The sequence below is a fragment of the Leptodactylus fuscus genome, chromosome 3 (genome assembly GCF_031893055.1).
Source record: "Leptodactylus fuscus isolate aLepFus1 chromosome 3, aLepFus1.hap2, whole genome shotgun sequence".
NCBI lineage: Eukaryota > Metazoa > Chordata > Amphibia > Anura > Leptodactylidae > Leptodactylus > Leptodactylus fuscus.
The window spans coordinates 217284017-217300395 of NC_134267.1; the positions used below are offsets into that span (position 1 = coordinate 217284017).

Sequence of the window (16379 nt, forward strand, 5' to 3'; positions counted from 1 at the left end):
ACATAGTGTAGAACACTGTCAGGGCTCCTAGGAACCTATCTATAAAACATAGTGTATAACACTGTCAGGGCTCCTAGGAACCTATAAAACATAGTGTATAACACTGTCAGGGCTCCTAGGAACCTATAAAACATAGTGTATAACACTGTCAGGACTCCTAGGAACCTGTCTATAAAACATAGTGTAGAATATTCTTAGGGCTCCTAGGAACCTATCTATAAAACATAGTGTAGAACACTGTCAGGACTCCTAGGAACCTGTCTATAAAACATAGTGTAGAATATTCTTAGGGCTCCTAGGAACCTATCTATAAAACATAGTCTAGAACACTGTCAGGGCTCCTAGGAACCTATCTATAAAACATAGTGTAGAACACTGTCAGGGCTCCTAGGAACCTATAAAACATAGTGTATAACACTGTCAGGGCTCCTAGGAACCTATAAAACATAGTGTAGAATACCCTTAGAGCTTCTAGGAACCTATCTATAAAACATAGTGTAGAATACCCTTAGAGCTTCTAGGAACCTATCTATAAAACATAGTGTATAACACTGTCAGGGCTCCTAGGAACCTATAAAACATAGTGTATAACACTGTCTGGGCTCCTAGGAACCTATAAAACATAGTGTAGAATACCCTTAGAGCTTCTAGGAACCTATCTATAAAACATAGTGTAGAATACCCTTAGAGCTTCTAGGAACCTATCTATAAAACATAGTGTAGAATACTTTTAGGACTCTTAGGAACCTAGCTATCCAATTTGTTACATTCTTCAGGTTTTTCACCTTTCCTTCCTGGAGTGGTCTGAAGAGACCCAGACTATTATGTGGTGGCCATTTTAGTTTGCCCTGCCTAGACCTATCTCCTTTTGTTCGATTTCATTGAAACTAAATAATTTGGAATATTTTAGTCAGTACAAACTGATTTTCCGATCTATTTTTGGGACCCAAAGAAGGACATACAATACAAGGTTCGGAGGAAGAGGGCGGGTTGTGATCCAATATACTTATGTTTGGAGCAGAAACCATAATTGGTACCACACGCAACCTCATGTAATTTAGATCCCTCTATTATTTATGACGGTAATATTGTAATATTATTCCAAATCCCAAAATAGAATCACCAGACAAACATTATTATCAGATGAATTATTTACAGAGATCATCATTTCTCATCATCAGATTCAGCAAGATTATTAATAGGTCGTCTAATATAGAATACCAGTAACTGCCTCCGATAAGGAAGAGGCAAATTTACTATTAAAAATGCACCAAAATCCTATTTAATCACCTTTGGCACAAAAATGTTGCGCCAATGGTGTTTTTATGCCACCCTTGCCACTGTCCTAAAAGAGGGCATGACGTGAATATGATGTGACATCAGCTCTGGCAGATTTTACAGTCCACTTTGCAGGGACTGTATAATGTCGCATTTTTTGCATTTTTGGTCGACTTGAGAAGCAACAACGTCGACCAAAAATGCACCGAAATATAGGCTCCATTGCAGCTGCCTACATTGCCTCCATGGTATGCGTATACTGTATATGAGAGCTGGAGCTGATGTCATCCATTAGCACAATTGCTTTCCTACCAGCCTTCCTTCCTCTTTCTTTCCAAAAATTGGAGGCCATCTATTGTAGGCATTCACCAAACTAAAAATGAAAATAATTTTTTGTCTGCCCACTAGTTTGCCATCCCGGCGGCAGAGCTGTACGCCTTGCAGAAGTAGCCAAAGTACTCAGGCCTTGTTGTCTGACACATTGCTTGAAAATACATTAGCATTATAAATGGTACATGGTCGGTGCAGGGCCCTGTTATAGATTTTGTTTCGAAGCCATCTGCATCCTACGACTGAAGATCTACCCACACGATGTAAGAGAAAGTAAATTTAATAGAAAAATATTTCGACAATCCATCTTTGCTCTGAACAATTTGTTCCCACAACAAAGCAGTCTAAATCTAATAAAGAAGATATAGTGAGGCGGCCAACAAGACAACGCTAAGTGATTGCCAAAATATATCTATAATGCATACGGAATGAGCAGTGAAAGACAACTAGGAGTATATTGTACAATTATTGCAAATTTTTTGAGAATTTTTTTTTGGTGACTTCACAATATTGTAGACCATTCTATTATAATTATTGACCCTAAACTTTGCACATATAAATACCCTCTATAACTAGGAATGGCGAGGCCCTGTGGCAAACTTTTGACATGGGGCCCCCCGGACCGACCCCGAGAACCCTGACCGACTCCCCTCCCCCCCATATTCCTTCGCACATTATTATGCCCCATAGTGGCCCCTGCACACAGTACTATGTCCCACTGTGGACACCCATGAACAATTATTATACTTTGGGGTCCTTTCAGACCCCAGGGTATAATAATCAGAGACCAAGAGGGGGTACAAACATAAAAAACACTGTTACCTCTCCCTGGATCCGCTACACTCCTCGGTGGTGTAGGCCAACTTTAATGACGTCCGGGACGTCACATGACCTGTGACGCCTGGTGAAGCTGATCATTTTGCAAACCCACTGGGGAAAACTGAAGTTTGGCTTCGGCTATTCATTGCAGGTTAGAGAAGAATATGAGGCGGAACATGAATGAAACATCTACCAGGCAGCTCTTTCCACTGTGTAGTGTACTGTGTACTGCAGCACTGCTTCTATTCCAGTGAATGGGAACTACCAGTGGTGAACCTAGCCTCTCTGCTGCCTGAGGCGGACAATCGAAAGATGGGTGTTGTTCATCGTTTGATCGTCCACCTTAGATAGCAGCAGTGGGATCGCGGCCTGGCCCGGGCCTATTCACTGCCTGCCTCTGCGGCCTATAGTACAAGGGGAAGCGGGGGCGGCAGTGATCAGGTCCGGGGAGGTTGGTAAATAGGCCGCTACCTGCTGGAGATACTCCAGCAGGTAGCGGCCTGTTATAAAACGAAAAAAATGTTATTATACTTACCGATCGCGCTGCTGCTGCCTCCGCGATCCTCTTCTCTCGACACACGTCAGACGTCTACGCATCAGCGTAGGTGGCGTGATGATGCCGCCTACACTGATACATAGACGTCTGAACCAGTGCAAGGAGAGCGACAACTCTCTTGTGTTGGTTCAAAGAAAAAAAAGTAAAAAAAAAAAAATTGCCCGGGCTGCTGCCCCCCTCCTGTGTGCCGCCTGGGGGTTATGAAGACTGGCATCAAAAACGCCAGTCTTCATGAATCTGCCCCAGTGGGTTTACACAACCTTAATCTGTGTAAATTGCTATTGTAGGTAGAATTAATACCTGGATTTGTTAAGGGGGGTTTTCAGAATTAGGATATTATTGGCCAATCCATAGGACAAGCCATTGATATCAGATTGGTGAGGGTCAGCACCCCTATCAACCAGATCCTTGGCTTGGCCAAAGGCTGTGGCTCTTAAACAACGTATAGATGTGCACCGACTTATAATTATTGGATTAATTAGTGTATGATATTACCGTGTTATCCCACATGTCATACCATTCATCACCACTACCACATACATGGAGCAGTATAAACAATGAAAAGACCTCTGCACTTGGCCTAGTACTGCAGTCCCTTCAAACAGGAAATCGGCAGGGTGACAGTAGTTGGCCCCATTGATTGCCTATCCAGGATACCAGCCATCTCTAGGACACAACCTCAGAACAGATGACAGGTCCACTATAAAAGTGCACATTATATTCTGCTTATGAAGAAATGGACCAATTCCAATATGGTTTATGCAGTAGATCTATGGCTGAGAATGTAATACATCTGGAGATGTCTATAGTGGAGGAAGCTACGAGAGCCAGTGCATTAGGCATGAAAGCAAAGAGGATTAGGGGTTTCTGTGCCCGTGCTTTTAGTGCAGTGCTCAGGAAAAAAAAGCATTAATAAGTCAAATGGCTCTTAGTCTTATCACTTCTTGTACTTTTCTACTTGTTTTCACTATCCACGGGAAAGCGAATCAATCTTCATTCCGCTCGTAGCCTTTCTCTAATTGGGATCTTTCTGTCCACATGCATTGCAGAAATGATACATGCGAGAGAGCCTTGTATTAGTGCCGGCGTGCTGATATCTCTAGGGCCGGTCAACACAACATTATCCTGTCTCTATAATGCTCTCAGCACAATGAATGGATCAGACGACGCTGTGGTTTGGCAGGTGCAGGAGTAGGGGTCCAAACCTGGGATTCATCAAAAGAACTGCGTTGTAGATTTGGAATTGGAATTTGAGGCGGTGTCCGGAAAAATAGTTGACGTTTCGGTGGCTACAAAAATAGTAGCACAAAAAGGGGAGGGTATGATGTGGTGTCAGTGGTAAGACTACTGGAGAGAAGCCTCATATGATGGCACTAGAAATGGGTGAACCTCTCAAGGTTCATGTTCAGTAGGACAATATTGTCATTTGCAGCGCAGCACCTCCCATGAGGCGACCTGAAGCGACCGCTTCAGGCGGCACTATTCCAGGGCCCTGGGGAGGGCGGCATTTTTGCTTACCTAAGCCAGTGCAGGACAAGCTGTCCTGGACTGGCTTAACGTCACCGAGCGGTGGATTGGGGAGGCCGCTGGAGCAGCGCTGCTCAAGCGGCCTCCCCTCACACTCAGGCAGAGAGCAGGTCCTCTCTGTGCCTGCTCTCTGCCTGCTAACGCCGCCCCGCCCCTTCGCTTCGCCCCGCTCCCTTCTCTCCATCCCACCCACTTCTCTCCGCCCCGCCCCTCCGCTCTGCCTCCTCCTCCCGGGTGGGGGTGGGGGGGCGGCTTTCTGTGGTATGGGGGAGGAGACTGACTTCCTCCAGAGCCACTTAAAGCAGCACAAAGGGAATTGGAAGGAATTTTGATATGAAAGTAATTCAAAGCATAATGTCTATATAAACTAAAATTTGTATACGGAGCTACAGTAGAGGGCCCATTCCTTGGAAGTCATATAGCTCCACATAGGGCTGGTTTTAGACAAACTGTGGCTCTTGACAAAATTATAAGCAGGGCCTCAAAGGCTGATATATAGGGTTGAGCCAATCTTTAAAATCTAATTTCCGATCATTTTCCAGCTGATCCCGATAGTGAAATTTACTTGATCGCCGATTGGGATCCGATCTTTCCCGATCCCGATCGCTCAACCCGAATTGTATATTATATATACAGTGGGGTTGAGACGATCTTGAGATTTCAAAATCCGATTTCCGATCATTTTCCAGCTGATCCCGATCGCGATAGTGAAATTTACTTGATCGCCGATTGGGATCCGATCTTTCCCGATCCCGATCGCTCAACCCGAATTGTATATTATATATACAGTGGGGTTGAGACGATCTTGAGATTTCAAAATCTGATTTCCGATCATTTTCCAGCCAATCGTGATCATGAAATTTGCTCGATCGCCCATCGGGATCCGATCTTACCCAATCCCGATCGCTCAACCCTATGAGATACCAACAACGCCATCATATCTAGTGAATCCAGAAGGCAGCTGAAGCACTTCTAGTGGCAGCCCCTTTAATAATACCTCCTTTCTGCGTCCAAACATTAATATCCTCCCCTCCTTTGCCCCCTCCCCTCCTTGACCACCTTTGTAGGGCTTAACCCCCTCCTCAGTTATTATAATATTATAATAACTCTGCTTATATGTAATCTCCAATATCAGTTAAATCAATAATAGCCCCCCCCCCTTATAAATACGATTGCTCCCTTATCACGATCCTATGATGAGTGGAGCAGCTGAACTCTGGCACCGGTGAAGCGATGCAGTGATGTCCTCACGCCACCTGTGCCGCAACGCTCTGTGTGTTACTGTCAGTCTATGGCAGAGCAGGGAGTTTTCAGCTCCCTGCTCTGCCATAGGCTAAGTTATGCATGGCAATACAGCTGTGGAGCTTCCGAATTGGAGTCAGCCTGGTGCTGCAGATCCCTTGGGCCCTTCAGGGACAGAAACCCTGGACAATTGCCCAGTCTGCCCCCCTGACATTGGCTCTGGATCCACATAAACCATAACTGCAGATAGATAACTATATAAACTATATAAAAATAAATTTTTGCTGTTTCCCAACCTAATTCTGTCCTGTAGAATATCATGTACAGTATGTGGATTGCTGGTCGCTCGCTTTATAAATCCCATCCCCTAGAGACATAGAAATCCCCATTTCAGCAGCGTCTGATCAAGTAATTACATTACACATTCAGATTGCTCTGATCAATGTATAATTATCAAATGACATGAAATTTAACGGCAGAGATTTGCACAATGTTATTAAAATCGGTTATAGGTCATTCCCAGCTTTCCGAGCCGACGTGACCTGTAATTCTGCGCCCTGCTGTCAAAATGAACTAAAGAGGTATTAGCCAAAATGGAAATAAATACATAAGGATAATGAGAATTGGATAGAAGACCTGGAGGAATTACAGATTGCACAAGGAAAACCGCTTGTCATGCAATTGTGTGGACATATGCCGCATGACTAAGGGCACACGTATGTAGGAAGAAGTGGGCATGGATGGATACAGAAATCATATTAGAGGAGAATTTTTTAGGGTTTAATAATGGCCTTGGATTACACTGTCTATCGAGCAGGGGCGGATATAGAGGGGGAGGCATATAGCAAGGATCAATATGGCCTCCACATTATGGTGCTGGGTTTTTCCGCCAGAAGTGTTTGTTTCCTCTTCCAATGACAACTACGCAAATTCCCCTGCAGGTACTTTAGAGACAGGAGTCCTGCTTTCACATAGTAAAGGGGATTAGATCAGGCCCGACTAAACAAGGACCCCCTCGCAGCTTGTGGACTGAATTTCGTTACTATGCATTTCCCTCCATTAGACCAAGTTTCCTTTTTCTGACGTTCACCAAACTGGTGGACTGTGCTATTATATACACAGTATTTTCACTTGCTGCAGAAAATGAGAGTGCTTGGTTCAGCCATCATTTAGGGCAGGGGTACTCAACTACTCATAGGGCATGGGCACTAGGGCAGGGGTACTCAACTACTCATAGGGCATGGGTACTAGGGCAGGGGTACTCAACTACTCATAGGGCATGGGTACTAGGGCAGGGGTACTCAACTACTCATAGGGCATGGGTACTAGGGCAGGGGTACTCAACTACTCATAGGGCATGGGTACTAGGGCAGGTGTACTCAACTACTCATAGGGCATGGGTAATAGGGCAGGGATACTCAACTACTCATAGGGCATGGGTACTAGGGCAGGGGTACTCAACTACTCATAGGGCATGGGTACTAGGGCAGGGGTACTCAACTACTCATAGAGCATGGGTACTAGGGCAGGGCTACTCAACTACTTATAGGGCATGGGTACTAGGGCAGGGGTACTCAACTACTCATAGGGCATGGGTACTAGGGCAGGGATACTCAACTACTCATAGGGCATGGGTACTAGGGAAGGTATACTCAACTACTCCTAGGGCATAGGTACTAGGGAAGGGGTACTCAACTACTTATAGGGCATGGGTACTAGGGCAGGGGTACTCAACTACTCATAGGGCATGGGTACTAGGGCAGGGATACTCAACTACTCATAGGGCATGGGTACTAGGGAAGGTATACTCAACTACTCCTAGGGCATAGGTACTAGGGAAGGGGTACTCAACTACTCATAGGGCATGGGTACTAGGGCAGGGATACTCAACTACTCATAGGGCATGGGTGCTAGGGCAGGGGTACTCAACTACTTATAGTAAAGGTCCATTGACTGCATTTCACCAACTAAAGGTTGGAGCCAAACACATCCAGTATTTACGTTTTTCTTCTGGACAAAAAGACGCGTCTGACTATGAGACGCACAAGTTGATCGAGTGTCTTATACTGACTACCAGATTCGGAGTCAGGAAGGAATTTTATCCCTGATATGGAGCAATTGGCATGAGCCTCAGGTTTTTATTTGCCTTCCCCTGGATCAACACTGTAGGTTACTGTAGGGTTATAGGTTGGACTTGATGGACTCATGTCTTCTTCCATCCTCGTCTACTATATTACTATGTTTCCAGTCTCATCTTCATTTTCTTCTGCAGATTGTATATTTGCACGCTTTGGCAGTCACATGTCACTTGCAGGATACTTTTCAATTCTCTTTGCATTCTCCTCTGTAAATAAAAAATGTGAACAGAAAGACAGAATCTAATGGGCGAGTAAAATGGAAGACTGCTTTGCATATATAAAGGCTAATTTTCTGTAGAGTAAACATGCCAGACGCCAGCTTCATAGTTTTCACTTGGCAGTAAATTAAATATAATGATGAAAGTGCAGAGAAGGATACGTGAACGGAAAGAAAGCAAAATTAAAGGGTACATCCACCATATTAGTTTGTGTGTAGTCAGACGCTGCCTAAGGCTGCACTGGACACGTTGGTTGCTTCTGTTGACCTTGCTGATGCACCACAACTGGTCTGGCCCCTGAGGATTGCACCAATTGTGAAAGTCTATATTAAAGGGATTACCCAGAATTTTAATTTTTATGGCCAAAGACCATAAAAATTTGATTAGTAGGGATTCAACATTAGCCCCCGCACTAATCCTTTGTATGGGGCTGCCTTTGTGTCCCTACTATACATGACATTGGGCCAGAAGCAGTTGGCTCTGTTCCCTGTATAGTGGCCGGACACTGGTACTGAAGCTGAGCTCCCCTTGAAGTCAGTGGCAGTTGAGCTGCAGTACCAGTGCCTGGCCACTAGAAAGGAACTGGCGCTATCTTCTTCCGACCCTGTATTGTTTTTAGTAGGGGTATACATATACATGTGTGAGCAGTCTGTGTGTGAACAGACTCCCATGATCAGATATTGTATAGGACGTTGTCTAGGTGGATCCTCGTGGAGTAAGGTGTAAGAGAGAGGCAGGATGCCAGTGGCCGTTGAGTGACCAGTGGTACAGAGTACTATACGGTGGTATTTACTTTGGCAATGTGTAGTACTACTTTACAGTTTACAGCTGTGGTTCTCAACTTGTAGTATGCGTACCCCAGGGGTATGCTCCACAGTCCCCAGGGGTACCTGCCATGGCAGGCAAACCCTTCCACCCTACAGGATGATCCAACCTTACAATTTGCACAATTCTCCCTTCCATCAGTATTGTCAGAGGGGCTCATTGCCACTACAGGTGCCTTTGTTGCAGTGAGTTCCATACATTACTCACCACTCTTCTCCGGGTACCAAGTGTTGTCACAACAGGCCATGCAGCTGGTAAATAATAAATGCTGCATACTGCTTGCTCCTACATGTCGGAGCCCCAAGGTAGGGCCATTATACTACTTGTGGGGGCACCAAGGTGAGCATTATACTATATGTGGGGGTGCCAATGGGCAAAAGGAGAATAGACAAAGACACACGTACAGCAGAAGAGGAGGAAGGTTGCAGGTGGCAGTGAGGAAGAGGAGGAAAAACACAATAGGGCTTGAAGGTAACCTGGTGGTTGGGACCTTCGGGAGAGGCTGGATGGATGCCAGGGGCCATTGAGTGACCAGTGATACAGAGTACTAAATGGTGGTATTTATGTTGGCAATGTGTAACATTACTTTACAGTTTATAGCAGTGGTTGTCATGTGGGGGCACCAAGGGAGGCAAATTATTATACATGAGGTGACACCAAGGTGGGCCATTATACTACATGTAGGGACACAAAAGGGGCATTATGTTATGTGTGAGGACACCACATGGGGCATTAGATAGCTGCTGATAAAGGCTCAAAACGAAGTATTACTTTGCTAATATTTATAAGCGATCGCCATTTTGGTGGTTCTCAGTTGGGACCCTCTTTCACTGCAGGATACTTTACTTCAAAAGGTTGAGAAGCAGTGGTTTATAACAGTGTTTATTAGGTAACTGTATGGGAGTATTATTTGCTCGATTCATTAAACTGATAATGACAACACACTTATTATATTCTTATAATAAGGCGCTGTGTAGTATTGTTGTTTGAAGTCTGTATGACAGTACACAGTATTTCAGGAAGGTCCTGTATCCAGTTTAAGGCTTGTCCTGTATATCTACTTCAGACTTTGAGTAACCCAGTAAATACATTGTGCTATTTATCCTGTTCAGGTTCAGAGTTACTACCTGTACTCTAGAGCTGCATTCACAGTTCTGCTGGTTGGAAACCATCAGCAAACTTATAATAAGGACACACCCCTAATGGCATTCTTGGGCTCCACGGTGCGGTCAAAGTGCAGAAATTGATGGAAAACTGCTGCAAAAATGTTATAAAAAATTACGGATTACGAATCATCTGGACAAGCTCTGAGCAGCAAGGAATGCTGGGAGATGGAGCATACAGAGTTAAAAATGTAGTTCTGCAATAATAATACAAGTTGTGACTCAGGATCAGTACAGGACAAGTCATTTAAAGGGATCGTCCCATCACAAGGATCCTATCTATACTGCTAGTTTATGTGGAATTAAAACTTTTCCTAAATACATTGCTTTATCAAAACTGCTTTGTTTGGCTGCTATCTTAATTTATTCACTTTATTGTTTACACTCCGCTTCTATGGCGCTTATCTGCTCATTTGTCAAGTGGTGTAGCTACCTGCTCTCGGGGGGGGGGGGGGGGGGGGGGGGAGGGGGGGGGCTGGGAGCAGCTCTGAGCTGTTTGTGTTTGATAAGTAGCAGAGCTTCTCAGATAGGGGAGGTGAGAGCTCCGAGATTTCTGAGCTCTTATCAGTCGGTTTAATTGAATTTGGGTGATGAGGGCTGAGATAAGGAGTCCGTTCCCTCTGTATGTAATGCAAACTGACTGAAATCCAGCTCTGCTACATCCGCTTCACACTGTGGTAATTCATTTACAACCAATCCCGTGCAAGTGAAACCCCGCCCACCAAGGTGCCGAGAAAAGCAGGAAGTGAATAGAGCACAACAGCCTGCAGGTTAGTGAACAAGCGTCATGGGAATACCCCTTTAATGTCTGTACACACTGACTCCACTCCACAGAGCAGAATAATGAGTGCAGTACATAAGATACGTCAACCTTGATGAATCTCTCCAGTGACTCCTTATTCATCTGTAAATAGTATCTTATATGTATCCTTGAATATAATTAGTCTAGTTTCCATTAGTTGCCTCTGTTATTAAATTTCACTACCCCCATCTAAAGATTTTGAGATGACTCTGCTAACTCTGCCTCAGTCTACACAGCAAAGCTGAAAAGTGAGCTGTACAGGAAAAGGAAATGTTAACTGAGTGCTCTAGTGGCCAGCGTGGGAACTGCAATATTTGAGGATTAAAAAATAAGTATAAATAATGTGTATTATTCTGATTTCTCTCTTTCTTTGAAGAGGACAGGGAACTATTCGGTGAACGTAATGTCTCTTTATGATACAGTGAAGCCTAGAGTAGCAGATCTATAGAAAGTAAAGCAAAAGAGAATGATAATAGACATTAAATATAGCGTAAAATAATCTAGTGTTTTGGTCAGATAAGTTGGTAAGTATGAAGAGAAGGAATGACAAGTTGTAATTCTTTATGCTTCTAAGTGTTTTCAATAGGTAGGTGAAAGCAAGGTTAACTGCCGTGAAGCCGTCGTGCTGCGCCATTGTATAAAAGGTTAGAAAACGGAGCAACAATCTAAGGAAAGGTCTACGCTTTGTGCAAATACCCTTTAAAAAATAATGAAAGCATTGAAGAGACGCAGCGCTCTATGAAAGAGGTCTGGGGAAAGTATAAGTAAATGTCAATCAGGGAAAAATTGGAAATCGGTGAAGCATGGAGGATTTTTCTAGTAATTACACAAGAAGGTAGAGGTTATTTCATGCCTATAGATCCCATATCAGAAAAAGAAACTGGTAATCATTTATATTTAAAGTGACAGCATAGACTACACCAAGGTGTTCTGCTATAGAAAGCACCATATGGGATTCAGGCTTCCGTATACTTATACTACATTACAGATGTCTATAGGTAAAGAGCCAACCGAATCGTACAAGCCGGCTTTGTTCAAAATTTTCCAAAAATGTCAGGTTTGGCCACTAGCCACTATTATATTCTGGAGTCTGTTCAGACCTCAATGTGTGATAAGTGGAGGTCCAGGGAATTGACTAAAAATAACAACCAGTCTTACTCACCTATCTTGGGCTCCAGTGGTGTAACTAGGAATGGCAGGGCCCCATGGCGAACTTTTGACATGGGGCCCCCTGACCGACGCCGAAGGCCCCGACCAACCGACACCCCCCCCCACCACATTCCACATGCGTGCTCTATGCTCCATAGTGGCCCCTGCACACAGTATTATGCCCCATAGTGGCCCCTGCACACAGTATTATGCGCCATAGTGACCCCTGCACACAGTATTATGCGCCATAGTGACCCCTATACACACTACTATGCCCCATAGTGGTCCCTGCACACAGTATTATCCCCGATAGTGGCCCCTGCACACAGTATTATGTCCCATTGTGGCCCCTGCACACAGTATTATCCCCCATAGTGGCCTCTGCACACAGTATTATGCCCCATAGTGGCCCCTGCACACAGTATTATGCACCATAGTGGCCCCTGCACACAGTATTATGCACCATAGTGGCCCCTGCACACAGTATTATGCACCATAGTGGCCCCTGCACACAGTATTATGCACCATAGTGGCTCCTGCACACAGTATTATGCACCATAGTGGCCCCTGCACACAGTATTATGTCCCATAGTGGCCCCTGCACACAGTATTATCCCCCATAGTGGCCTCTGCACACAGTATTTTCCTCCATAGTGGCCCCTGCACACAGTATTATGCGCCATAGTGGCCCCTGCACACAGTATTATCCCCCATAGGGGCCCCTGCACACAGTATTATCCCCCATAGTGGCCCCTGCACACAGTATTATGCACCATAGTGACCCCTGCACACAATATGATGCCCCAGTACACAGTATGATGCCCCACTGTGGACACCCATGAACAATTATTATACTCTTGGGTCTTTTCAGACCCCAGAGTACAATAATTGAAGACCCAAGGCGGAAATACAAACATAAAAACTAGAGATGAGCAAATACTATTTAAAATGGCAGATTCGAATAGCACATGAATGGGAGCGGCCGGCGCGCAAAAGGTTAAGCGACCAGACGCCGGCGTAGCCTGCGTGCTGGCTGTGTCCATTCATTCATATGGAAGCGTGCGATTCGAAACTGCCATTTCGAATAGTATTGGCTCATCTCTAATAAAAACACTGTCATTTACTTATCCCCGGCTCCGTTGCAGTCCTCGGTGGTGTCGGCTATCTGCAATGACTTCCAGACATCACATGACCTAGGATGCAGGCCCCGATCATGTGACATCAGGGACGTTACACAACTAGGCCCGAAGGCTGCCTGAAGCGCGGCAAAGTAAGTAACACAGTTTTATATGTTCCTTTACCTCTCCTGGGCCTCCGATCATTATACTCGGGGGTCTGAAAAGATGCCCGAGTATAATAATAGTGTTTGTGGGGCCCATGGCGTCAGTTACCATTCCCAGCCCTTGCCAGGATCGGTAAGTAAATAGGGCCCGTTTCCAGCTGGAGTAAGTCCAGGCAGTAACGGCTTATTAAGAAAAAAAAAACGCAGCGGTAGCGGCTGTCACCGGGCCCCTAATGTCCCAGGCCCTGTGGCAGACGCAACCCCTGCTACCCCGCTAGTTACACCATTGTTGGGCTCCGTTGTAGCATCTGGCAGTCCCTTGGTGATCTTTTGGGATCTCTTCTGGTCCTCTAACTTATTGTAATTCAGTGGTCAAGTGGACATCCCAGGTAGCAACTCACGTCTCTCATGAGAACAGACTTACTACTACCACAGCCATAACTAACCATAACAAAATGTTGTACTTGTTTGCCTCTCCTTTCCATGATCCAAGATCATGATCCTGTTTTGTAGGACGTATGGAGTGAGGAGCCCTACAGAGGTTCACATCACCTGGTAAAGTAAGATCTGGGCCCTCTATTTCCAGGGGCCTCATAGTAGTTTTTATGATATTGTATAGAGATGAACACACCAGTACAGATACAACCCAAATATTTTGGGTTCAACCTGAACCCAAAAGTTTGAGGTTTCCTGAACCTTGAAAAAGACGTCTCTTCAGGCCCCATAGTATAATAAGTAGAGACCCAGGGGAAGTGTAAAAAATACCAAGTGAACCAAGTGTCTTGACGTCACCACCTCCAAATGTGATGTCACCTAGAAGGTTGGAAGAGGCCAGAGAGGGTGCCAGATGCTGCAAGTAGGCCCAGGAGAGGTGAGGGAAGGTCAGTATAAATGTGTATTTTTACACCTCCACCTATGATACTCTGAGGCCTAAAGAGACCCCAAAGAATAATAATTTCACTTCCAGTTGGTGACGAACTTGTACTTCCTGAAAGGAATCTTTGGGTCGACCTGTCTGAATCCAAAATTAAACAAATCTTCAGTGGTTCGCCCATCTCTAGTATTATACATACCTTTGGATTTTATTTTAATTTACCTCTTAACAATGAAATCCTGGTGTTTTCAATATTTTAACAGTTTTTAATTTTTATTTTTTTTTACTCATAGGTGAAATGTAAACCCTTTAGCTCCCAAGCCACAAGCCGCCAAGATGGTTTATGGAGAGTTCTTTCATAGAACTAGAAGTGATGACGAAGTGGTGAAGCTGAATGTTGGGGGCTTCAAGCAATGTGTGGCCCAAAGAACTCTTCAAAGATTTCCTCATACCAGACTTGGAAAACTACTCAATTGCCATTCCGAAGAAGCCATACTTGAACTCTGCGATGACTACAATGTAGCAGACAAGGAATATTACTTTGACCGGAACCCTTCCCTATTTAGATATATTTTAAACTTTTACTACACGGGAAAGCTTCACGTTATGGAGGAATTGTGCGTGTTCTCCTTTTGCCAAGAGATAGAGTATTGGGGGATTAATGAGCTTTTCATTGATTCTTGTTGTAGTAACAAATATCAGGAGAAGAAAGAAATTATCGCGGAAAAGAATTGGGATGATAAAAGTGATGTCATAAGTATGGGCTCGTCTTCTGATCAGTCGTCTATTTTTGATAAAGAACTGGAGATGTTTGATAATCAAAAATTTGGAGACATTCGTAGGAAAATATGGATCCGACTAGAAAACCCCGCATTCTCTCTGTCTGCCAAGATTTTTGCCATCTCTTCATTAAGTGTCGTCTTAACCTCCATCGTCGCCATGTGTATCCACAGCATGCCTGAGTTCCACCAACTTGATGACAACGATCGAGAGCAAGAAGATCCAGCTCTCGAGGTGGTGGAGATCATATGCATTGTGTGGTTTACCACTGAACTGGTTGTACGTCTTGCGGCAGCTCCATCTCAAAAAAAATTCTGGAAGAACCCCATGAACATTATAGATTTTGTCTCTATTATCCCATTTTATGCCACCTTAGTCGTAGACACCAAGGATGAGGAGAATGAAGGTATAGAGAACATGGGAAAAGTTGTTCAAATTCTACGACTTATGAGGATATTTCGGATTCTAAAGCTTGCAAGACATTCTGTTGGGTTAAGATCTTTAGGAGCCACTTTAAGACATAGCTACCATGAAGTTGGGCTTTTACTTTTATTTTTGTCTGTTGGGATTTCAATATTTTCCGTCCTAGTTTATTACCTGGAAAAAGACGATAAACTTTCTCCTCTTGAAAACATTCCTACTTGCTGGTGGTGGGCCACCATTAGTATGACCACTGTTGGCTATGGTGACACTCACCCGGTGACCGTCTATGGGAAGCTTGTTGGCAGCGTTTGCATTATTTGTGGAATATTAGTGGTTGCTCTTCCAATAACTATTATTTTTAACAAATTTTCTAAATACTATCAAAAGCAGAAAGCCATCGATGTGGATGGGTGCAACGAGGATGAGCCAAAAGAAAAATTTAACGATCTCCCTTATTTCAACATTCGAGATATATATGCAAGAAGGATGAATTCCTTCATTTCAAGTCTTTCTTCTGTTGGCATTATTGCAAGCAATGACTCAACAGATGCTTCCAGTATCCAAGAAATGGAGGATTCTTACAACTAGGAGTCTTATTTTCTGCGCTCGCCATAATTTCTCATTTCTATTTCCTCTTGCTACCTCCGTCCGAACTCCGAAGCCTTTTAAGTTCCCAAGTTTCGTCTGGTTCTTCATAGCACTTAATTCTCAGGGTATGACTCGTAGCCATATTTTAGAACATATAATGCGACTGAAATATATTTAATAGCACATGCTTTATTTTATTTTTAAGGAGTTGTATAATTTGCCTCTTTGAATGTTTTATTTTTCTACATAAATTTTTATGAAAAAAAAAATCAAAAAATATTTTATGGAATGCACTTGAGAGAGATATTTATGTTACCGTTTATTGGAGGCTGTTTGGCATAGGGGATCGGAAATTCATACTTTAAAGGGAGTCTGTCAATAGAAC

The 16379-nt window shown here is 44.0% G+C and overlaps 1 protein-coding gene across 1 annotated transcript in view; it reads left to right on the forward strand.

The window, feature by feature from the left end:
- Nucleotides 1-16042, forward strand: part of KCNS3 (potassium voltage-gated channel modifier subfamily S member 3) — a 56642-nt gene extending 40600 nt beyond the window's left edge. Inside the window, exon 2 of the mRNA XM_075269171.1 lies at nt 14497-16042. Within this exon, the coding sequence (XP_075125272.1) occupies nt 14540-15994 (1455 nt within the window). The 5' untranslated portion in view covers nt 14497-14539 and the 3' untranslated portion in view covers nt 15995-16042. The remainder of the gene's footprint in view (nt 1-14496) is intronic.
- Nucleotides 16043-16379: the final 337 nt, after the last annotated feature.